Raw genomic sequence first — 25,656 nt, 5'->3', positions numbered from 1 at the left:
TGAGGAGTTTTCATTAGGAGAATGATGTGATCCGAAAATTCACCTGGCTGGTAGTGTGGAGGGGACACTGAGGCCAGTTAGTCCACGGGAAGCAGGAGGGTCTGAGCCGATGCCGTGGGCCCGGATGAGACAGACCTGCCAAGGCTGGGCACCACACTGAACGCTGTGGGCCCAGTGCTGGGGTCACTGGGTTATCGCCGTGCTCGCAGTAGAGCGACATGGTTAGGAGCCTGCGCTCTCAAGTCAGGCAGGCTTGGTAGGCGTTAGTGAGGCACAGATGCCCTGCAATCAGACTTGCTGGGTGCCGATCCTGGCTCTACCACCTAAAAGCTGGGCAAGCATTCTAATCTCCTGAACCTCAGCTTTCTCGCATTCAAAATGAGAATAGCAAATTGTTTGGAGGATTCAATGAGAAAAATGCATGTAATGTCTTTAGCATAGTGACTGATCATAAATACAATTAAGATGACACCATGGCGTCCGCACTAGGTGAAACGGGAGAAAATGCATTTCATCAGGAAGAGGGGGTAGATGTGTTTGGTCTTGAGAACGTGGACTCGGAAATGCCCAAACACTTTGGAATACTCAAGGGGAGACATCCAATAGATGATGGAGGCCTGAGAAGGACATGAAGACAACAGCCAGCACCTCATGGCTGAAGCCCCAGGCACAGGTGAGGCTGAGGTGCTAAGACTGAGACCAGCGTCCAAGCACAGCATCCATGAACTGAACCCAAGACAGCACCACCATTTGGACAGGAGTCGGAGAGGGAGGGAGGGAGAGAGGGGAAACCCACAAAAGAATCTGAGCAGGGATCATCAGAAAAGAGAGTCAGGAGGCAGAGTATCTCAGGAACCAGGAGAGGGTTGTTTCGGGACTTCAGCAGGAGAAGCCCAACAAGATCAAAAAGTACAAAGGGGCACATTTAACATGTTCCTGATGACTTTCGCTGGAGTAGACAAAATGGAGCTGGGTAGAGGTAGAAGTTAAATGACAATAAGTGGGAAGGGAGGAAGAAAGTTGACCTTGAAGAGGTGGCTGATGAATGGATACAAAGTCAAGAAAGAGTAGATGGCATTTATTTTACTGAGAACATACTACTGTTTCTCTTAATCATTTATTCATTCCTCTCTGTCCTGTTTTTTTTTTTTTTAATTTGACCTCATTTATCCAGCCCTCCCCATCCCCAAGCCACAAGGCCCTCAGATCCCACGGATCATTTCTGAGGTGCGTGAGAGCTGTCACAAGGGCCCCTGGCCACCAGGACAAAGGGTCTACACCTGTGTGAGAGGTGAGTCAAGCTGCACAGCAAAACATCTCCTGGTCTTAACTAATGTTAAAAAAGATGTGGTCACCTAAGGGCAACCTTCAACAAGGAGAAAGGCCTTCCGTTGTTTCAGAAGGTTGACCGTTGCCAGTGAGGGCTCAGCTCATCTGCCACACAGGCCATCCCTATGGAATGGACGAGCAATACTAAGCATCTGTAATTCACACCCCACCAGCTCTAGATTTGCGGTGGGGCAGCCCGGGCAGCCAAGATGACTCAGACAGTATGCTACATGTTTAGATTTTTTCTTTCACGAGGCAATGGCTCTACTGTCACGCTTTTTGCTTCTGTAAAGAGGAGTCCTGTCTCTGTTCACCATGCTGGTCTTAAGAGGAACAGAAGGAGGCTTATCTGGTATCCAGTGTCTAAAAAATTATCTGGTGGGGAGCAACATAGTGATACTAAGAACTCAATTTGGTGAATGAACTCTTCTGGTATGTGTCAGACATTCTGCTAAGCACTTTACATATGGGAACCCTTAGTCCTCACAACCATCCTGTGAGCAAGATACTATCCCCAGTTTCATTCTACCAATGAAGAAATTAATGAGACACCAAGATGTTAAGTTCTCGCTGTTACCAATTTGAACCCAGGCACTCAGATCCCAGAGCCCAGCATGTCCCCACTACTATACAGTACCTGTAATTTTACCCTTACACACTCCCTTATTTGGGCTACTTTTTTATAGGTAAATACTCATAGAAAGGCTAAATATGGATTTGTACTTAAATGTTAGAAATTAGCAACATCACATTTCTCCTGGGAGCAAACGCATGCAGGAAGAGGTTACCTTCCTGGGAAGAGGTAAGAGGGCAAGTGGAAAGCCAAAAATGAAAAGCAAGACAGGAAACAGAGAGCAGAAGGACAGAAACTACTAAAACAAAACTTCACAACTTCATAATTTAACCTAGAGCGTCCCCAGCCTTCCGGTCGGCTGACTCGGCTAGGAAAGGGTATGAGCTGGAGCCAAAGGAAGGGGGTGGTACATCTGTCTCTCTGGCCTTACAAAGACCCTTCTCTCTACCAACCTATCAAGAGAAGTGGTTGGACCCTGCAGATGCTAACACTGACGGCATCCACAGGATAATACCTACAACCCTCTCTTAAATACAGAAACCGACAAAGAATCTCTCCTTGACCAAACTCTGCTCAGGCCCTTCTCACTCTTTCTCAAGTAGGCCTCAACTTTTAGACTTCTGCGTTCATCTGAGCATTGTCCAATTTTAGCAAGACTCCTGCCAAGTTAGTTTAAGGAGACTCCCCCACCCCTGATGTCTGATCACCCTCAATATCAGACTGGGTTCCTCCTTCCCCCATCATATCAGGTGAGGTCTGATCCCCCTGGCCTGCCTTCAGCAAGAATCCTGTTAGGTCCACTGAGCCAGAATCCCCTCCCCACAACGCTTCCTCTTGGTAATTTCCATCTACCGACACCCCTCTGCCCAACTTCTCTTTGTATTTAGGATTGGGTCCAATCTCTCTTCCCCTCTGCAAAACCCTGCTGCAGGACCTGAGTGAAGTCCACCTTACCTTTCTTTAACAAGTGTTATTGAGACAGAGAAAGTGAAGGGACCCCATGAGAGAAAACGTTGCTTTTCCTTTGCTTTTTTCTGGCTTCTACTCTTGCTAGGACCTGCACCCCCAACCCACTCTATATATGCCTCATAATGCAAATAGCATATGTCCTTGTAAGGGACAAGGAATTAATGATTTCTATAGAACAGATAACATCTAAGAAAGGACCAGGTGAGAAATGACAATGAAGCCATTATATGCATACTCCAGACCACCAGTACCAAACATCTTGATGCCAAGGCCCCCTGGCTCCAAGGAATAACACCTGGGCCCTCGTCTTGGTTCTAACTGGTTCCTGGATGCCTAAGGGGACATGTACACCAGACCACCACTCTCAGTAAAAACCCCCAGACCCCAAGCAGAAACAAGACTCATGATCTTTCCTTTCCGAGTCTCCTGGACATTCCTTCTGTATCTCCCCCCCACAAACAGACACACCTCTCACTCTCTACACCTCCTGCTGGCTCACAGTTGATTTCCATCCTGCCTGAAGCCAAGGACCCTCTTGGCTGGTCCCGCAAGAACCCCCTCTGGGTCCTTGGCCCCGGCCTGCATACATCATTATGAATAATTTTTTCTTTAACAGCTTTAACAATGCCTTGGTTGGCAGGGAGCTGAGGAGAGCCTCTGACTTCCTGGCTGGGGAGAGAAGAGTTAGCAGGAAAGCAGAGAAAGTCTGAGACACTGTAGGCGCTGGCCTGGGGTTGCAGGAGACAGACCAATGGATGTGGCCCCGCAGACAATGGAGCTGAGACCTGCTCAGGAAGTCTCAGGAAGTGAACACAGCTGACCTTTGAACAATGTGGGCGTTGGGGCACCGATCCCTGTGCAGTTGAAAATGCAGTGTCTTTTGACTCCCCCAAAACTTAACTACTAAAACCTACTGTTGACTGAAAGGATTACTGATAACCTACGCAGTCGATTAGCAGAGATCCGTAGGCTCTGGGTTATATACTGTACTCTTACAATAAAGGAAGCTGGGAAAAGATAATGTTATGAAGGAAATCATATGGAAGATAAAAATGCATGTATAGTCCTGTGTGTATTTATGGAAACAAGGCCATATATAAGTGGGCCCATGCAGTGCAAACCTGTGTGGTTCAAGGGTCAGTTGTCCATCTTCCTCCCGAGGCCTGGGAGTGATGCAGAGAAACACAACCTCATATTCCTTTGTACTTTTCCTACTGCCAAAACCTCTACACAGTTTGTGGGCTAAGAGCTCCTTTCAAATACAATACAGTCAGTGTCCTGACAAATAGACAGGGACACAACTCTCAGGCATGGTGAGCCCCTCAGGTTTCTGAACAAGGCTACAACCAAAGAAGTGAGACACCCCTGATGGCTCAACCCCAGATCTCCCTGCCCCTGGCGTTTTGGGGGAGGGGAAGAAGACACACTATTTGAAATATTTTATAAAAATTTGCCTTGGAGTGCCTGCGTGGCTCTGTCAGTTGAGCATCTGACTCTTGGATTTGGCTCAGGTCAAGATCTCAGGGTTGTGCTCAAGACTCTCTCTCTCTCCCTCTGCCCCTCTGCACCCCACTCATGCTTGCCTTCTCTCTCCTTCTCAAATAAGTAATTTTTTTAAATCTTTTTTTTAAAAAACTTGCCTTTCACTATCTCCTGGTAGAAAAAATAGTAAATCTGCTAAAAATTCCATAATTTCTCCAACTAGGATGTTTTTCTCGCCAAATAAACTTCTCCTGATAGTTAAGCATTCTTGAAATCTCATTTTTGCAAGAGAAGTGTTTCCAGCAACAAACCTGAAAATAAAAGGCATGTGTGTATTTACTGGACATGATAATGTTGGCTACTTCATTGTGCTATCAAAAGTAATTCTTATAAATATCCTTTGTGGTATATAGGAAAATACAGAACAGCAGAGCAGTTTATAATGAGAGAGATTCAAGACCTTCAAAGTGATATATAAGAAGACATGTGAATATCTTTATAAGAAACTAGGCACTATTCTCAACCCCAACACAGTTGACATCTGGGCTGGTAGTATGTTGTGGGGCTGTCCTGTGTACTACCTCATGTCTAGCATCGTCCTGGCCTCTACCCACTAGATGTCAATATCAACCTCTCCATTCACGACAACCGAAAATGTCTCCAGACATTGCCCAAGGTCCCCTGAGGGGCAGAATCACCCCTGGTTGAGAACCACTGAAGCAGAGATGGAAGTGCTAACATTCCGCATTTCTTCACCCAATCAGTTAGGTGGGAAATGGATTAACAAGTGTGGGTTAGAACACTGATCTTAACAATAAAAGCTAGTACAGAAAACAATAATTTTTCAGGAAAAAAAAAACACATGTTTACATCAGAACACCTTCAGTGTATTTCATGGTAGCCTGATCACGGGGGCTGTTGTCCAATAAGCTGGAAATTTCAGCAGCACATTCCAAAATGTGATTTTCTTTTAAGTACTTCTCAGTTGCTGACTTTGCCAGGTTGTTCAGCACTCTGCCTGCAGGGAATACATTTTGGCAAAGAAGATGATGCTTAAGGTTTTTTGTTCTACAAAAGAGTTAAGATGTCAATAGGCAGAGCACTTAATATCATTGCTTCATCACCGACAATAACCAGGATTTTTCTTAATAAATCGATGACTGGCCTACATTGCATGGGGACTGGTTTTCATACAATGATTGTGTGTGGACAGCAGTTGCAAGGCCAAAGAGCTAAGACAATGGATTGAAACTGAGTTCTGAGACTGTTCTGCAAATAAATAGATCAGAAATTAAGTAAGAACATGGATGTGGTAAAACCAGCCATCACTGTGGTGACCAAGTCCTACCGAAGGCAGCCAGTCTTGCAATAAGAAATAATAAAATGATACAGCCTTACAATAAGAAGCACATGAATAAGCCCCATAAATCCAATTAATAAATAATGAGCTATCCCTAGATACATACCGCCTTGGGAATGTACCTGCTGCGAAGGCCCCACCATTTTGTTCCTTTATTGAGAGTTGTATATTCTGACACTAATACAGACTCCTAAAATGCTGAAAAATGTTTCCTAAGCCGTTATCTGTTAGGAAGAGAAAAAGCCATACCAATGTTCCCAGAAGGTGTTAGAACAGCACTGGTAGCAGGAAAGAAAAGCAGATTTAACATCCTGTGCTATGGAATTCAGTTATAAGTATAAAGGATTACAATTACACTTTCCCATGATTGGTGGTATCTCATTCACTGCCCTGTGCCCACTGCACTCCACCCCACCTCCATCCAGGGCCTCACATCTTACACTTGGGCATCAGATGGGACAGCCATGAATTTGATCTCCCTATGTCCCCTCTTACCCACCACGCAATCCCGGCAAAAAAAGTAATCTCAAAATAGAAATCAAATGATGTCATGCCCACTCTAACTCCATGTAATAGCTTCCCCTCGTGGAGAATAAAATCCAAATTTTTGCCCAAGGCCCAAGGCCCTACACAATTTGGACCCAGCTGCCTCCTGCCCTTTGCTCAGGGAGGCTCTTTCCATTGCCAATACAGGCCAAGACCCTCCCACCTCAAGGCCCCGCACAGGCTGTTCCCTCTGCCAGGACCATATGTCTCAACCAAAGAGGCCTGTGGACCTTTCAGAAGGGGACCCTCCACCTGCCTACACTCTACCTGCATGTTGTTTGTGTCTTTCATTGCATTTATTCCAACCTACAATTATTGTGTGTTGTGTCACCTCCTTTAGAAGACAGAGTTGGTGACTGTCCTATCCAGAACAGCACCCTGGTGCACAGCAGGTGCTCAGGAAATTGTTCTTGAATGTGTCAGCTCCGGCCAGCCTGGAATCCAAGCCCGTCCCCCTTCACCTGCTTGCTTGGGCCCTGAATCCTAGCCTGACCCTTCTCAGAACGCTGGAACTACAGGGAATTCCCATCAAAGTTGCCGCTAAGGACACTGGTCTACCCCCAAGCATCCCTTGCCAGCAGGACCCCACCCCTCCTGCTGGTTTGGACTCCTCAGGGAGCCACATTTATCTGCACCAAGCCAAGGTCTGCTCAACTCCACGGAGCTCTGCACTTTAGACTGCCCAGCCGGCTTTGGAAGGCCAGTCTCAGAACCCACCTGAGATCAGCACCTGTTTCCCACCCTGGTTTCCTCTGCTCACCAAGGTCCCAGCATGCCTATGACCAGCTCTGTCAGCGTTAGGGTGCCTCAGAAGCTACACTCTATATATTGAGGACCATAGCTTCATAAATGTCAACACTAGAAGAGATTCTATACAGTGAGGAGTTACTGCAGACAGGCTTTAGGGTCTGATCAGCCTAGCTGGGACTCCTAGCTCCAGACCTGCTGCCTGTGAGAGCTGAAGTAGTTTAAGTTATTCTACCTCTCTGAACTTCAGTTTCCTCATCTGTAAAATGAGGGTAGCAATACATACCACATGAGGTATATTTGAGGATAAAAGATCATGAGCATAAAGTGCCTTACACATAATAAGCATTCAACAAATGAGAATTATTACTATAAAAATGACTTACATATGAGATCTAGCAAGGGTAAAGAGCTTGCCCAAGCTGACCTTTGATCTTATAGGCATGGTAGTAGATTGCAGAAACTGCAGCAGCCCCCCATGCCAACCTGTACCCCATTCCCCTCAGCAATGCCACTCCGCACCTCCTCCCATCAAGAGGTGGAGTCTCGTGCTCTCCCTTTGAATGAAGCCCGGTGACTCATTTTGACCAACTGAATACAGCAGAAGAGGGTGTGTGCCCGGTCTGATCCTAGGTCTGTGCTTCTGCACAGGCTTCTGCTCCTCCCTCTTGGAATCCTGCGAGCCGCCAAGCAAAAAGGCCCTGGCCATCCTCCTGGAGGATGAGGAACGTGGGGCCCAGCCACCTGTGTCACCAACCAGACAGCTAAGGGAAGCCCTTGTAGGCCAGCTGATCTCAGGCACTGGCACGAGTCCAGCCTTAATCTGCCGAGCCCACCCTGGACCAGTGGAATCCCCCAGCCAACCCACAGGCCTCTGGGCAATAGTAAGTAGCTATTGTTCAAATGGCTGCCTTTTGGGCTGGCTTGTTATACAACAGGAGCAAATTAACACAGCCATTTAAATACAGCATAAGTCTAGAATCCTTTAGTTTAGCCTGACTGTAAATCAGTGGGTCAAAAATGCTTAATATCTTCATTCAGTAAACTTTCTTTGTCTCTGCACTCTCGGTGGTACCACAGAGCCTCAGGCATCAAATACTGGAGACTAAAAGGAGCGGGCTCCCGTGAGCACTGGACTGCATGCCAGGCACCACCCTGCATGCGCCACGGTCTCCTACGAACACTTCTAGTCTCACAAGGACGCACAACAGGTTCTCCTTTCATCCCTCCCTTATAAAAATGTGACCCAGAAAGGTTGAGTCATAGGTCTAAAGGCAAAGAGCCAGTAAGTGGAGAGGTGAGATTTAAACCCAGAACAGCAGGCTTCGGAGTCATGTGACCGGCTGGGCTGTCGCACGAGGAGTGTGTACTGGTCACCCCTCACGTGCCCACCACAAAACTCACACCCACCTTTCTTGGTGGCTGGGACTAGCCCAGGAGCTCGACTCCGAAACACAGGGGTTACCCCCTCTGCACCCCTCTGCCATACCTTTCTGCTTCACGAAGTCCTGGTTGTCTTTCATGTTGCTGGGTGAAAATTCCACCAGGTTGGACCAGGCTTTCTGGAAATACTGGAAGCCCTCCTGAGTCATTCCTATTTCAAGGTAGAGTTCTCCAGTAGTGTTCTGTACTTTGAGAAGCATCTCTGTCAAGGACTGACTCTGTACAAAGTAGAAAGGACACCACTGCTGAGGGGTGGGTCTTAAATGACCTAAGCTGAAGAAATTACAACAGTGGCATACATACAGAATGCATTCATCACAAATAACAAGCTCCTTCCCCTTGAGAATGTTAGGCATCTTTTTTGAAGAAGTTGTTATTGCCAAAATAGTTTCAGGACTTGTCTTTTGGAAGTTCCTTCAGAGCCTAAAGAAAATTCTTTTAGCAGTCTCCATGGTGGCTAGTCCCAAAGCACTGTTGCAAAAATATTTTGACAACAGAATCATAGGATTGATGCCTCCCAGAGGAGCGCGCTGAAGAAGGAAATTTTCTTTGAATGTCTAAGCTCTGGCACACCTCCTATGAAGCCGTCTTATCCTTTCGTGACCATGTATCTGACAGGCTCTGCTTCATCACTGTTTTGCATGTTGCCAATGTCTTCCAGCTAGATGGGGAGCTCCCTGAGGGCAGAAACTGTGCCTGCCTCACTCACTGCTACCATTCCAACTCCCGATACAGTGCTCAAGCTAGGCAAGGCCCTCAGTGAGTGTCAGCCGAGTGGATGAATGAGTGAATGACTAAGTGAATGACTAGAACCAGGCACTCAGTGATTACCCAATTAAATAACTGGTACTCTCCAGACAGACACCTGTCAGTATGAACGTCTGGACCTCATGGGAAAAAAAAAATGGGGAGCGCAGGGGTAAATTCCACAAGCATAATAAAAGAGCAAAGAATCACTGGACTCCACTCCCTGGAAGATGAAAGAGTGGCCAAGATAGCTTAAATCGAGCTGTCTTACTATTTCTAACCTAGGTCTCAGGGACTTCATAAGCCACAGACAGAAATAACAAAATAGCTACCAGGTCTTAGGATCTCACTGTGGGCCACACAGTGTGCGAAGTGCTTTGTATACTTTCTTACTGGACTCTGTTAACAACCCCTTGAGACAGATAAGAGAATCCTCAACAGAGTCAGAGAGGTTAAAATTCTCACCAAGGTCACACAGCAGTGAGTGCCAAAGCACTTTAAATCTGGGTCAGCCCGAAAACATCCCACGCTCTATTCACTACTCTGCTGCTGCTTTCTTAGGATATGAAGTATTTGCAAATTCAAATCGATTCACTGATCCATTTATTAGGCACCTGTAGGTTGTAATATGCCGTGGAGGACACAAAAATTGGTAAATAAGCATGTCTCCACCATGAGGAGACTTGCCATGTTAAGTCTTATTAATCTCTTTAAATAGAATTCTTTCCATAAAGGTGTGTGTTGATGGAGGCAGGGGCGTGTTTTATAAAAATGTGAAGGTCTTTGTTTTAAAATAAAAACAGCTTTGTCTTGGGTTATACTATTCTTGGTCTACAAATGCTACTGAAATCAGTAAAAATTTATAAATTTTTAAAAGGCCAGTTAAATGTCCTCATACACACAAAGTTATGTATTGAGTAAAACTTTCATTGTATTCAACAAAGCCAAAACTTAATATTTCAGAAAAAGTAAATCAATATAGAGACAAGATAATCAACCTTCCCCAACATTTTTGTGAAAATTATAACCATAAAACCATAACCAAGTCCTTAACCCGTCTTTTATTAGTTCATTTCAACCCACTCCTCTAGTCCTTTTTTTGCTTTTTTTTTTAAGATTTTATTTATTTATTTGACAGAGAGGCACAGCAAGAGAGGGAACACAAGCAAGGGGAGTGGGAGAGGGAGAAGCAGGCCTCCCGCGGAGCAGGGAGCCCGATGCGGGGCTGGATCCCAGGACCCTGGGATCATGACCCGAGCCGAAGGCAGACACTTAACCAACTGACCCACCCGGGAGCCCCTCCTTTTTTTGCTTGATCAACATTCTTTTTTTCCTCAAAAATCGCACCTCTTGGTATTCATATCTTCAAAAATGTCTCCATCTATCTACTACTTGTTGGCACTAATCTACAGTTTGGGGTATGGATTAAAGTCAGCTTCCTCTCTGATTAACATAATTAATTTAGTATTCATTTTATTATTAATTCCTCTCTTTGTGGATGAAATTATAAAGGAACAAAGATAAATGATATCTGAAAATATCTAACATGAAAGGAATAGCATTTGAAGGATTTAAAGTGATTTCCCACTTTACCTGCACCAGCATGTTCTCGACACTCAAGAACAACTCTTCTGCTTCTCTGGTCTTGCCCATAAGCTTTAGAAATTTTGCAATAAAGAACATTAATCGGCATTTGTCAGTGGTGGTAACCTCAAAAGGCCTGCATTCCAGCACTAGATTGGAAAGAAAGGTAAATAAGCCTAAATAAAGCATATTTGGAAAGGAACAAAGAATACCCATCACTTAATCTTGATACAGGAGTTATAAATACATTATCCTCATTTCAGTATTTCTCTCTCAAGGGATTAGCATTTTGCTTTTTATTAGCACTTACATACATTACCAAGTATTTCAAACAATGACATGAAAAATAACTCGAATGCTTTTAAATAATCTTGCTATGTAAATATTAAAAACCAGACAGTCAAAGGAGCATTTCTATAGCACAGTCCACATACTACTGTAATTTGTATTTGGGGGTGATTTTCAGGTAAGAATAAAAAGGTGTTTAAATTACTTACACAATTCTGCCCTCTGTTGCAACTATCTTGAATTACTGGCTTTACCAGAAGGAACAAAATGTGAAAAGAACCAAATAAGGAACATGCCTTGCCTCTGCGCCTGTGTGTGTGTGTGTGTGTGTGTGTGTGTGTGTGTGTTTTACACCCTCTCATACACAAATGAAAATATATAAAAATTTTGAACTTGAAGACCCAATTAAATACATGGTATTGCAAAGTCATCATTTCCAAATTTTTTCCCCAACATTCCAGCATCTGAACTTCTACATTTGACCATTGTTTCATTTCAAAGTATTGCATCTACTTTATTAGACACAAACACATCCAGTGTTCTTCATCTGTTCCATTGCCCCTGCTGTAGGCCACCCAGACACTGACTACGTTCCTGCTTTCTTTCGGCCAACTTTTCCAGTGATCACCATTTGTCCACAGAATAAATATTTATTGAGCATCTACTGTCTGTCAGGCAGCATTCTAGGCTCTCAACACCCAGCACAGCAGATGAGGTTGCATCTCCCAGCATGGGAGAGAGGCCAAGAGGCTCTGAACCATAGCTATAGTGCTTCAAGTCCAAGAGCAAAAACTAAATGAGAGCCAAGGAAGAGACAGCTCTAAAGAGAGTCCAAGACTCTCATCCACAGCGGCCATCCAAGCAAAGGGACCTAAGGTGGGCATAAGAACTGAGGGGTCGGGGCGCCTGGGTGGCTCAGTCGGTTAAGTGTCTGCCTTCGGCTCAGGTCATGATCTCGGGGTCCTGGGATCGAGCCCCACATAGGGCTCTCTGCTCAGCGGGGAGCCTGCTTCTCCCTCTGCCTCTGCCTCTGCTTATGCTCTCTTGCTCTCTCTCAAATAAATAAATAAAATCTAAAAAAAAAAAAAAGAACTGAGGGGTCAGTCCAAGCAACAAAGGAATCTAAGAACTATAAGCAGCTGCTTAGAGCAGGCAGGCCAAGGGTGGTCTGGACAAAGAGCTGAGGGATGGGGCCCTGCTTGGGGGAGAGGGGGCGGGGGGAGGAGTTGCAAATTCCACAAGTATTATTGGGTCCAGATTCCTGTCAAGGGCTCAGGTTGGAATGGACAATATCCATTCACTATGTTTAATACTCAATTCAACAATCTCATGTGCTCCAACAAAACTTCATTCATGAATCCTTCCTGCCACTGACCACATTCCTCATGTTCATTCCCTTAGCACCAACATGTAGTTTGAACGGACAAGAAAATAATTTTTCTCATGATAAAACTAATATGTGTACATTACAGAAAAACTGAAAAATATAGAAAAGTACAAAGAAAAATAAAAACCACTCATAATTGCATCATTCAAAGATATCCTGCATTCACATATTGCTGTATGTACCTCTGATCTTTTGCATGCACCCACATTCATATCTTTTTAAAATAAGATTGGGATCATCCTACATTATGTTTATCTTTTTTAAGTTAACGGTCCTTTTATATTGGGGAAGGAAAAAAAAAAAAGACTAGCATTTACAACTTGGAATGGCCATAAATTGCAATTTCTTGAACAGCAGTGTCGATGGTTGTGCTGAAGTCCACAGCCACAGCCTACTCTGTTGGCTCCAAGTCAGGCTTCACAAAGTTTTGACAACAGTCCACAGATGCTCCCTTGATAAAGGTTTCTTTTTAAAAATCTGTGTGAATGGTGACAGCCTGACACCCATTTTGCTCTAGTACAACATGGACAACGCTAAACCAACACACGCAGCATGCCACAAGGATGCGTGTCGTTGCCACCATGGGTGGGGGCACCGGGAAGTATGAGAGGGCCGTCCTGCTAAGGGGGGGAGGGGCGCTATGTCTAGACAGTTTCTCCTTCACCTGTTTTTTGCACAGCATCCTGAGGTAAACCAAATTTTAAATGTTTGTTTTCAGTAAACCGGCTATGGCAATTTATACTAACAAACTGAACTAGAACCCATTTGACTAGGTTTTAAATTTGTTTTTCCATTTTTTGTTTTTAATACAAATGCCTGACTAGGCTCCCTTGTCAAGCCACATGCAGGAAAGACTGGCCATGGTCAGCCCAATGTATTAATCACTAGCCAATGGGACTGCAAGTAGTCCACCAAGTGCTTCCTTATCCTTAAGGTAGTATAAGTGTTTCTATCATAAAACTGACGTGTAGTTTGATCTTTAGGGGACAGGACCACCAACCCATACATGCAGATTTTGTGCGTGTGGACAGAAGGTACTTTTGACGTTCAGTTTCGTTATATAGAAACAGAATGACTAAATGAACTTTTTTTTTTTTTTTTGCAAGAGGTAAAAGATGCAATTTGATTCTTCTAGAGGGGGGGAAAGGAGTTGAAAGTAGGTCCTCATTCTGTAGTCATCATCTGTACAAATTCTTCATAGCTGACTTGTCAATCTCCATCAATACCTGCTTCTCTGATCATTTCATCTCCTTCTTTATCTGTTGTTCTCCTAACTTGATCACGAATGACATAGCTCCGCCGTGCTGACGTAACCGGTGCCATCCTTGTCAAAGACTCGGAATGCCTTGCGAATTTCTTCTTCACTGTGGCTTTCATTTTTCTAGCCATCATAGTCAGAAATTCTGGGAAGTCAATGGTGCCATTGCCATCAGCATCCACCCCGTTGATCATATCCCGTAATTCGGCTTCTGTTGGGTTCTGGCCCAGTGACCTCATGACAGTTCCAAGTTCCTTTGTTGTGACGGTGCCATTGCCATCTTTGCCAAATAAGGAGAAAGCTTCCTTGAGTTCAGCAGTCTATTCTTCAGTCAGCTGATCAGCCCTGGTGTGAGCAAAGGGAGGAAGCACAGAGGAAGCAGGGCTGGAGGGGGCGTGGGGCTGGCACCAGCACAGGGGCTGTGTGGGCAGGGGTGTCCCCTCAGCACCGTGACACCGCCATCACCCTACCGAGTAAGGGCACCCTGCCACCAGGCTCCCAGCACCACTCCACGTTATGTTTAATACCTGCTTCTTCACTTCCATATTCAACAAATATTTATGTGTCAGCACTGTGCTAGATATCGAATATATACTAAACACAATATTCATGGTTCCTGCCCTCATTGAGCTTATAGTCTATCAAAAAATATATTGTATTATGAATATTTTTCCATATCTTTAAAAATTGAGGACACATGTACTTACCATTGGTCTGTATTCCATTTTACAGATTACCTTTAGTCAATTTTTCACTATATATTAAATTTTTTTATTTACATACAATTTTTATTTAATATTTATTTATTAAATGTTATTTAGTGAGAATCATTGGCAGAAATCTTTTTAAACATCCCTGATTATTTCCTTAGAGCAACTGTTAAATTGAATAAGCCACAGGATATTAATATTTTTAAGACTTTGAATATATATTGCCAAATTGCTCCCCAGAAAGACTGTCCCAATATAAACTCTTACTGTAGCATATAAAAGTACCTATTTCCCCACACCTTTACCAACATTTTTATTTTTATTTTTTATTTTATTTTTTTAGATTTCTTTTTTCTTATTTTTAAGTAATCTCTACACCCAACGTGGGGCTCCAACTTCCAGCCCTGAGAGCAAGAGTCATGTGCTCTACCAAGTGAGCCGGTCAGATGCCCCCATTATTTAATGTCTCTAAAATTCACTACCAAAAAAATCATTGCACATCTGGTATCTGAAAAACAGCATCTTGATTTAATTTGCATTTCTTTGATTACTAGTGAAACAGAATATAGTAATATATTTATTAAAAACATGTTCATCAACTCTAAGATGCCATCAACTGCAAGATGCATCCCTATTTCAGAAATGTTAAGTTTGGGGCAAGCCTACTTCTTAGAACCAATGAAATCCAGTATTTATTCTTTAGTGAACTCATTCCTCTAACAACCACTTCCAGGTCACTTTGAGTACCTGCTGTGGGCCAGGCACTGTCCTGGGTGCAGGAGATAAAGGATGAGCCCAAACAGACCTGGACCCTGCCAGCTGGGCTGTCAGAATGGCGAGGAAGATAGATTATCACAGAATCATACAAATGAATATAAATTCAAACATGAAAAGAACCACGGAAGAGTTGGTGATATGAACTGTGGAAGGTTTCACCATAGAAATGACAATTGAGCTAAGAGTTTAAAAAAGAGTAGAAAGTATTGAGGCAAAATGAGGGAGAGACAGTGTGGGAATTCTGGACAGAGGAAGAGCACGTGCAAAGGCTCTGGGCAGGAAAAAGCAAGGTGCTTTGAGAACTGAAAGATGGGGACTGAAGAGCAGAGAGAGCAAGGTGTTTGGTTCCAGATCAGGGTGGAGACATAGGAAGGGGCCATTCAGCAGCCACACCATGCCTGGTGCTGCTGCAGGCACTGGGAATACAGCAATGAACATGAGAGACAGAGTCCTTCTTTCATGGAACTTACATTCCAGCAGCTGGGAGGGTCAGAGGGCAACAGGGAGCAGAGATAGACAAAAAAAAAAAAAAAAAAAAAAGAAGAAGAAGAAGAAGAAACAAACAAACAAGACAAAATCAGGTAGAGGTGAAAAGTATGCAAAGAATTAAAACCCGTTGACAAGAGAGAGAATGACTAGGTATAACAGCAGACTGGGGAGGCCACTCTGAGAAAGTGATACTTCGGCTGAGATCTAAATAACTAGAAAGAACTGGTACTATTATAAAATATGAGTGGGAAGAACATTCCTGGCAAAGGGAACAGCTGGTGCCTGAATGTACTTCAAGGACAGAAAGAAGGCCAGAGGGGCTGGCCTCTAGAGGCCAGGAGGAAGAATCTTATAAAATGACACTACATAGGCATGCAGGGGTCAGATTATACAAAGGCTTGTAAATTAAGCTGGGGAGTTCACATTTTAGTATAAGTGCAAACAGCAAGTCTCTGGAATGATCTTAATCTGGAAAGTGACATAATCCGGTCTACATTCATAAAAGCTCATTCTGGCTACTAAGCAGACAGTAGACTTTATTGGGGAAAAAAATGAAAGTAGGAAAGCCAGTTAGGAGGCTGTGATGATGGGCCAGGTGAGAGGTGATGGTGGTGAGGCTCACTAGAGTGATGCCAGTGACAAGCTGAGGTTAGGATGTTCCCTCTCACCACTCCTATTCAACATCACAGTGGGAGTCCTAGCTAGTGCAATAAGAAAAGGAAATAAACGGTGTACATATATTGGGAAGGAAGAAATAAAACTGTTTCTGTTCACAAATGATAGGCTTATCTATGTAGAAAATCCCGAAGAATCGACAAAAAACTCCTAGAACTAATAAGCAATTATAACAAGGTTACAGGATACAAGGTTAATATACAAAAGCCAGGGGCGCCTGGGTGGCTCAGTCGTTGGGCATCTGCCTTCGGCTCGGGTCGTGATCCCAGGGTCCTGGGATCGGGCCCCACGTCGGGCTCTCTGCTCGATGGGAGGCCTCTTTCTCCCTCTCCTATCCCCCTGCTTGTGTTCCTACTCTTGCTATCTCTCTGTCAAATAAATAATTTTTTTAAAAAATACCTTAAAAATATATATATATAAAAGCCAATTGCTTTCCTATATACTGGCAATGAACAATCAGAATTGGAAATTTAAAACATGATACCATTTATAATACCCCAGAAATGAGAAGCTTAGGCACAAATCTAGCAGAATATGTACTTGATCTATATGCAGAGAACCACAAAACTCTGATGAAGGATATCAAAGAATATCTAAATAAACTGAGAGAGGTTCTGTGTTGATGGACTGGAAAACTCAACATTGTTTAGATGCTTGACCTATAGATTCAATGCAATCCCAGTAAAAATCTTCCATAGATGTCCAACCAATCTTTGACAAAGTATTAAAGACAATTCAATGGAGAAAGTCTTATTGATAAATTATTCTGGAACAAGTGAACATTCATATGCAAAAAAAATGAATCTAGACATTACACCTTTTACAAAACACTTAGTCAAAATGGATCATAGCCCTAAATATAAAATGAAATACTATAAAAGTTTTAGAAGGAAATAGAAAAAAAACCTATGTGACCTTGTGTTTTGGTGATGATCTATTAAATACAACACAAAAAGCACAACACATGAAAGAAAATACTGATTAAGTTAGACCTTATTAAAATTAAAAACTTGTGCTCTATGAAAGATACCATTAAGTGAATGGGAAGACAAGCCACAGATTGGGAGAAAATATTTATAAAATATACATCGGATAAAGGACATCTATCCAAGAGAACTCTAAAAATTCAACAATACGATATGTAAAGATACTCAACATTATTTGTCCTTATGGAATTGCAAATTAAAACAAGAAGATATCACAGCAACCTATTAGAATGGCTAATATAAAAATTAAAAAAAACAACAACAATACTAAATGCCAGTGAGGACAGAGAACAACAGAAACTTTCATGCATTGTTGGTGGGAATGCAAAATGGAATGTTCCCTTTGGAAGGCAGTTTGGCAGTTTCTTAACAAAGCTAAATAAACATAGTCATACCACACATTTAGACAATCAGGCTTCTAGGTATTTACCCAACTGATTTAAAAACTTGCATGCAAATGTTTACAGCAGCTTTACTCATAATCATCAAAAGCTGGAAGTAACCAAAATGTCCTTCAATAAGCAAGGGGATAAACTGGCATATTCATACACTGGAATATTATTCAGCAATAAAAAGAAATGAGATACCAAGCAATAAAAAGATATGGAGGCAGCTTAAATGCGTATTACTGATCTTCACAACTGCGTGCGGCAGCTCTGACAGCTTAAAGAAGGACATTGGTGGTGGAGGTGGACTAGGGGACAGGTCTGGGAAACATTTACGCAGTAAAAAATGTCAGGACTCGGTGATGAAATGTACTGGGGGGGGCGGCGTATAGGACAGAAAAGTGTCAAGGATTACTCCAACATGGCAAACTGAGAGTTCCTGGAAGAGAACCTGATTTTAGGGTGATGTTGTGAGTTCAGTTTTAGAGGTGTTGGGTCTGAGCAGCTTTGGAGACATCATCTAAGTGGACAGTTAAGTTGGTAGTTGGATGTATGGATCTCTGGCTCAGAGGATAAATGTGGGAATCATGTGTGCATGGACAATCACTGAAGCCACAGACATTCATAATGTGCTTAGGGTGGAATTAGACATGAGAAGGAAAGAACCATAAGGAACTCAAACGCTTAGAAGCCAGGTAGAAGAAGGGGAATTGACAAAAGAGACAGAAAGGGAGGAGCCAGAGAGATGGAAGATGAACCAGGGGAGTGTGTGTCAGCAAAGTCAAGAGACCAAAATGTTTGGAAGAGAAGGGAACCATCAAAAATACACATGGACACTAAGAAGTAAAGTCAGACAAGAACTGAAAATGTTCTTTGGATGGCCTGCTCATGATCTTGCCTATTTTTATTGAAGTGCTCGTTATTTTCTTATTTAAGAGCATTTTACTTACTAAAAATATCAATCCTTCGCCTGCCATGTATGTTAGAAATATTTTTCCCAGTTATCACTGGCCTTGTAACTGTGTTTCTAATTTTCTGAGTTGTGTTGTTTTGTTTTACATGTAGTAATTTCATGTGTTTAGACAGATTTACCAATTATTTTCTTTGTGATTTACTCTTTTGCTTTCTTGCTTAGACTCACTGACATTTTCTTACAGCTTTTTTAATATAAAATTTCATTTCTTTACTCTTAACTCTAATTATTCTGGAATATATTCTGGTGTAATGGTTCAGGTAACTTAACTTTACCAAATAATGAACCATTATCACAGCACCATATATTCCATGATCCTCCTTATCTGAAAAGCTTCTATCACTTTTTATTTATTTATTTATTTATTTATTTATTTATTTATTTATTTGAGGGGGAGAGAGAGAGAGCGAGCATGAGCCAGGGGAGGGGCCAAGGGAAATGTAGATTCCCCACCAAGCAGGGAGCCCAACGTGGGGCTCAATCCCAGGACCTCAGGGATCATGACCTGATCCCAAGGAAGATGCTTAACCGACTGAGCCACCCAGGTGCCCCTAATTTTTTATATTTATAGCTGAGTCTATAGCTGAGCCTTCTATTTCATTCCACTGAGCTATTTTTGCTCCCAGTAGTATTTTTTAAATTATTATAGCTTCGTAACATGTTTAAATAAGTTGATACTCAAATTGTTCTCATTTTTTAAACTCTTACTCTCCGATATTTTTTCTCCAAAAATTTAAAATCATTTTGAAAATTTAGAAATGTTTTAATCACACTGGGATTTCATTTAGAATTGTTTTATATACATAAGTCAATTGTGGAAGAACTGATAACTTTACAACCTTGAGTTGCCCCATCCAAGAATATGGTATATCTGCCTATATACGAGAATTTTATTTTCTATAATTCTAAAGCTGTTTTATAAAAATAAAGATCCTACACATTCTTGTTATTTATTCTTAGATATTTCATATTTTCTGTGGCCCTTGAAAATTGCATCTTTTGTTCTTTTAATTTTTCTGTAGAGCTATTTTTAACAGGGCTCCTGGATGGCTCTGTCAGTTAAGTGTCTGCCTTCAGCTCAGGTCATGATCCTGGGATCCTGGGATTGAGCCCTGAGTTGGGCTCCCTGCTCCGCAGGGAGCCTGCTTCTCCCTCTCCCTCTGCCCCTCCCCCTGCTTATCCTCTCTCTCTCTCTCTCTCTCTCTCTCTCTCTCTGTCAAATAAATAAAAATCTCTAAAAATTTTTTAAATAAAATAAAATTGTTTTTAATAAACCATTTTGTTCCATTTATCTAAAATATTTAGAAGTTTCCAAAGGTATCAAGGGCAAAACATCATATGTTAGTTATGAAAAGCGGATACTGTCTCATTTACTACAACCTTCAGGCAAGATCCTGTACTGTAATGCATTTACCTTTGCTCTAGTAAGAAAGCCTGCCCCTTAAAAGCAAAATGATTCTCCCCAACCCACCACGTCTGCCACCTGGAGGGTAGCCAGTCATCCGTCAAGATGGAGCCATGCTGGGACCCATCCTTCTGCCACATCTGTTTATAGTCTGTCTCTTCTGGTGTTTGACTTAGCCTAAAAGTGCAAGTGCAGCCAGAAATGGATTTTCTTCACTTTGATGTGGCCTAAGACTCCAGTCAAAACCAAGCTTATCATGTCACAGATAATCTATAAAAATTGGCCCATCCCCATCGAAGTTGTCCTGTAGGCTCCATGTCCTCCCTACTGGCCATCAGTCAGAGATGTAACTTGCCCAGACGCATCCCGCCAGGAGGGGCAAACCCAGGCGGCAAGTGGGCAGGCGGGAAGCACTTGGGGAGAAGCGATTTCCAGACACAGAACTGAGCATCTTTTCCACCAACCTAACAAGTTAGGGTTCTGGTTCTCATCACAGCCACCAGGGGGCGCCAAACCACAGAGTCCGGCAGCTGGCGCCCTAAGCCGGGCGGGGCATGCGTTCGGGTCCTGAGCTGGAGCACAGCCCCTGGAGCAGGAAGAGACCTTACACACTCCTCCCCTCCCCCGCCTACTCCCCCGTCAGGCAGATGAGCCTGCGCAGGCTCTCTTGTAGCCGTTCTTCAGGGCCGTCACTCCCCCCGACTCACGGTCCTCAAACGTGCTGTCCCCTCAGCCCTTTGTCCCACGAGCTCTCACTCATCCTCCAAGTCTCAGATGAAATGTCACTTCGTCAAGGTCCTGCTCCAGGCTCCGTGCCACCACGGTGTCCCGCTCCTTCCGGCTGAACTTCTCAGGAGTGTCTGTTTTACACTCCACCATCCGCTCCAGCAAGGCAGGAACCCTGTCTGTCCTGTGGGCTGCGGCACCAACTCAGCAAACACGGCTGAATTGATTCAGGCCATTAGTGGTAAACATTTACAAGCCCGCCCGTCCAGACCTCTTTATTAGAAGGGAGGGCAGGGCTGAATTGGCAAAGCAACCCCGGTCACTGCAGACGATAAAACAGGATTTCTCAAAAACCCCTTTGAAAGAACATTCCAGTTTAAGGGTATTGTCCCCATCAGCACCCTAGGAGGATCCATTGCCTCTGGGCTGTGTGTGGCTACACAAGCACGGTAGGAAAAACAATGTTTGGGGGGCCCGGACAGCCAACCAGACCACTGGAATGCCTCCTGGGACTATTATACAGGATTCCCGCTATCTTGCAGGAATGTTCCAATGAATCTTCTATTGCTTTGGTAACAAGTCATTGGTCTTGTGGCTTCTACATTCAGCAATCCAAAAGGGGGAAAAGTGAACCTACACAGTCCCGGAGGGACTTCAGGAAGCCCCCCACACACCGCCCCCCCAGATGGCCATGAGCTGACTCTGCCAGCCAAGGTGGAGATTAAGACATGAAGGCAGACAGCAGCAACGCGCAGGGTGACTTGATCACAGCTTTGCTTTATGAAGAACTGATCAGACAGAGGGAACGAGGGTCTGGAGGCCAGGACAGAGAGGATGTGAGAGGCTGGATGGAAGTAAAATCTACTTTTTTTGGGCTGTGACGGGATGTGAGGGATGAGGGGTGAGGAAGATGGAAGGTGTCAAAGGCAGTGATGGAGGCCAGGACTCCCTGCTAAGGAGCCCCCCAGGACCCAGAGTGAGCCGAGACTAACCAGCAGATGATCATACGAACAGCATGTTTGCAGTATCACAGAGAGCCCTACCGATTCTCCAGCCTAATTCAAAGGGACACATTCTGAATTAGGCTCATTTACATCCAGAAAATCCTTACATACTGAAATGTTAGGTGATTTCCTCCCACTGTCAGCCCCCAGCCCCCAGCCCTTTCCATCACCATAACAACCACGTTATGACAAGCAGCATGGCATCATCAGGAAGGACACTCACCCCCACCCAGAGATCTCATCTTCTGTAGGTTAGCTGCCAGCTTCCTATGACACACAGTGCTCTCCCCGCACCATCTCCCGCCCCCTATCTCCTTCCCACACTCTACATCCCTAAGCACCGATACAATTCCAGATGCATCCTGGCTTTATTCAACACACTGGAATCCTCAGAGTATCGCTTGGGTCCTACCACTCGGAGGATTAGTGAATTGAAGAAATTCCAAAATTACATAATTCATACATGGTAGTAAGAATATCGACAGGGTGCCGGGGGGGGCTCAGTCAGTTAAGCATCTGACTCTTGATTTTGGCTCAGCTCATGATCTCAGGGTCAAGAGACTGAGCCCTGCATCAGGCTCCGTGCTCAGCATGGAGTCAGCTTGAGATTCTCTCTCCTTTGCCCTCTGCCCCTCCCTCCACCTGTGCTCTCTCTCTCTCTCTCTCTCTCTCTCTCTCTCTTTCTCAATATCTCTCAAGTAAATAAATAAATAAAATATTTTTTTTAAAAAAAGAATACAGGTAAAGACTACATGGCTAAGGACTCAAAGGGATGCAGGAACAACATAGTCCAAATCCATCCCTAACTATCTGGGACATCTTGGGCAGCTTACTTCACCTCTCTGAGACTCAGTTTCCTTAGTTTCAACCAAGATATTAGTCATACTATAGAGATTTTATTAGAATTAAACAAAATACATATCAAGAAGTATTTAACTTAGAGCCTGGCACATGACAAATGCTCAGAATCTGTTCTTATGATCACTAGTGGTAAAACCATGGGAGCAAGGCTTCAGTTTTGAACTAGTTTTGAATGAGTTGGCCTCGTTCACCGATATATCAGCAACGCCTAGTGAGTCCAGGGCCCAGGGAAGGTGCGCAGTTACTATTTGTTGAAAGAACGAATGAATGTTATTACTGTTTTAAGAAGCCAGGAAATACAGGGAGAAAGAGACGCAGGCAAGGGGGCCTACTATGGAGAACAAAGGGAAGAAACACTGACCAGAGTGCTGTCCAAATCCAAGCCATTAGGCAGCACGTCAAAGGACAGCTGTTCCAACTCAGATGGGGGCCCTCCTTGACAATAATTGTGTGTCTCCAGGATGGAGTGAGGGGCCCCGGGGGGCGGGGGGAGTTGGGGCACTGTGAGCAGACAGAGGGAGCACAGAAAGCAGCATAAGTGCGGAGGGAACATCTGAAATGATCCAGGGCTTGCATCTATTTCGTTTGAACTGTCAGCTGGTCACTTGGGAAAGCCGTCGATGGAGCAACAACAGTGCCCGTGGCCCTCGGGAAGCAGGGCACATGTGCAGACGCTCCAAAAGGAGGTCAAGTCTGGAACTACAGAAGGCGGAGGAAGATGCTAGGAATGCGGTTGAGGCCCTGAGAAAATAGAGGAAGAATGTGAGGGATGGAGCCTCGGAAAACCGCCACAGCAAGGGAGAAAGAGGAGCCATCTCAAAGCTAACACTTTTCCGGGGCTCAGTCGTTAGGCGTCTGCCTCTGGCTCAGGTCATGGTCCCGGGGTCCTGGGATCAAGCCCCGCATCGGGCTCCCTGCTCTGCAGGAAGCCTGCTTCTCCCTCTCCCACTCCCCCTGCTTGTGTTCCCTGTCTCATTGTCTCTGTCTCTGTCAAATGAATAAGTAAAATATTAAAAAAAAAAAACAAAAAACCAAAACCCTAACGCTTTTTCTCAATTTCCTATCTCTGGAAACTGTTGGCTTAAGTGGTAGGTAGGAGTGCTCAGAGAGGTCTGCTGGAATGACCAGAATTCTGTGGGGAAACAGGAGAATAGTAACTCTTGGCCACGTTACATCCCAGCAAAACAGACTATTCCACCATAGCGACTCACTGTACCTGAGAGGGTATGTCTCTTCTTCACTTTATGGCACTTATCAGCTTTAATCTTGGCCACTGTGAATAAATAGGCCCCAGCAGCATCGTATCCAACTTCTGACAACACATTCCAGTAGTGGATGAGGTGCAGCCCTGTCCAGAAGCTTGGGTTTTGGATCTTTGATATAAAATCTGTGATACTTGCAACACAAAGAATTAATGTAAGTCATTTTAGTATTTCGTGTCTTGAAGGAAGCTATTCTTCCGTTTGCCCCATTCCATCAGCCTATTCATAAACTCCTTAACTACTATGACTTTGGTAGGTCACCAGATAAATGTGAGCCTGTCACTCTTAAGGAGTCAAAGCCATTGCCACTTATCTGTCCATGAGGCCGCCTCCTCCAGGCAGGCTCCCCGAATCCACCACACAGAGCAAGCCCCTCCCTCTCCCAAGCTTGCTAGCTCTGAGTCTTTGCTCTAGTGAAGCAGTGACCCCCATGTGTAGCTCTTCTCTGGCTCCACATGCTCCCTGCTAGATAGAGCTGCGTCTCATTCCCACCTGCATCCCCAGGGCCTACAAGAGCTGGGATTCAGAGTGAGTCAATGATACATGTTTGCCAAGGGGTACATAAGAGGACAAGAAGGAAGGTGGGGGGGGACAGAGAGGAGTAGAGAGGAGGGAAAAGAAAGAAAGGGAAGGCAGGGTCCAGCAGGAGAATGTGGTCAGTCCTTTATCCTAGCCCATCTACAAGCCCTCCTGTCTCTGTAATCCTCCAAACTTTGACAGGAATCCCCGTGGAGTCAAGAAGGGCAGGCAAGGGAACACTCTGAGAGCCAGATGATCAAACGGAGCGACACTAGGAATCCGTCAGCCACAGAAGCGGATGCCAAATGAGGGGCCCATCCGAAGGAATGAACAGGTGGTTGACCAAGTAAGTGAATGAATGTGCCCTGCTTAAGGGAAACGTGGGCATGTCAGCACAGTGCTTAGCAAAGGAAGGAGATCTGCTCGAATGCCACCGTATAGAAAGGACAAGCCTTACCTGGGGCTTGAGAGGAAGCTGCACAAGTCCCCCCAGGAGCCGCTCATTTTCATGTGCCACGGCAGCTCCTCATACACTCTCCAGAAAGCTGTCTGCCGTTGGAAGAAACGGACTAAGACTCGGTGGAAATGTGTTTTCCTGTGATTCGTTGGGTTCTGAAAGGTATATGGACTGCTTTCTCTGACAGGAGTGAGCACACCTATTGACAAATCAATTACAGTGGAATGCATCTGACTTCTTAGTATATGAGAACACTATAGCAGATAACAGCTCTGTGGCCATAATTAGATACAATAAACAGGGAGCTTGGAAAAAACCCTGAAATGTTAAAAATGTATCTTCTTATAAGTCCACCCGAATTCACCAAAGAATTAGTTACAGTTATGATCACTGACCCAGATTTTGAAAAGCTAGGGAGCATGCTCATTTTTCAGGCTCTCTTCCCCTTCCCCCAAGAAATGTGTGTAAGCTACTTTTTTCTACTTTAAATATACATCATGGTTGCCACCCACATAAACACTTTCAAATATGTGAGGACATGAGGTTTGGAGAAGTAAGTCTGCACCTGGGTCTCATAGAGGCCAAGGGGAAGCTGAGCAAACTAATGACAAATTGGACACTACTGCCAAGATTACTATATTTTTCACTGCCAGAGAAGTGATTCCAACAGATCATACTACCCAGAAACGAGCTTCTTAAAAACAAAAGGGTA

General features: G+C 44.1%; 1 protein-coding gene and 1 pseudogene across 1 annotated transcript in view; both read right to left on the bottom strand.

The window, feature by feature from the left end:
- The window catches only part of LOC112831916 (putative tetratricopeptide repeat protein 41), a 69,330-nt gene that overhangs the window by 15,854 nt on the left and 27,820 nt on the right, over positions 1-25,656 (bottom strand). Inside the window, exons 7-12 of the mRNA XM_025882378.2 lie at positions 24,945-25,143; positions 23,923-24,101; positions 10,791-10,930; positions 8,497-8,668; positions 5,225-5,372; positions 4,513-4,665 (exon numbers count right to left, since the gene is read on the bottom strand). Coding sequence (XP_025738163.1) covers positions 4,513-4,665; positions 5,225-5,372; positions 8,497-8,668; positions 10,791-10,930; positions 23,923-24,101; positions 24,945-25,143 — 991 coding nt within the window. The remainder of the gene's footprint in view (positions 1-4,512; positions 4,666-5,224; positions 5,373-8,496; positions 8,669-10,790; positions 10,931-23,922; positions 24,102-24,944; positions 25,144-25,656) is intronic.
- LOC112832080 (calmodulin-like) lies at positions 13,621-14,046 on the bottom strand (annotated as a pseudogene).

This window comes from Callorhinus ursinus, unplaced genomic scaffold (genome assembly GCF_003265705.2).
Source record: "Callorhinus ursinus isolate GAN/ISIS: 27379988/994484 unplaced genomic scaffold, GSC_fseal_2.0 scaffold14, whole genome shotgun sequence".
Taxonomy (NCBI): Eukaryota; Metazoa; Chordata; class Mammalia; order Carnivora; family Otariidae; genus Callorhinus; species Callorhinus ursinus.
The sequence above is the reverse complement of the archived record's forward strand: the minus strand, read 5'-3'. Positions and strand labels throughout refer to the sequence as shown.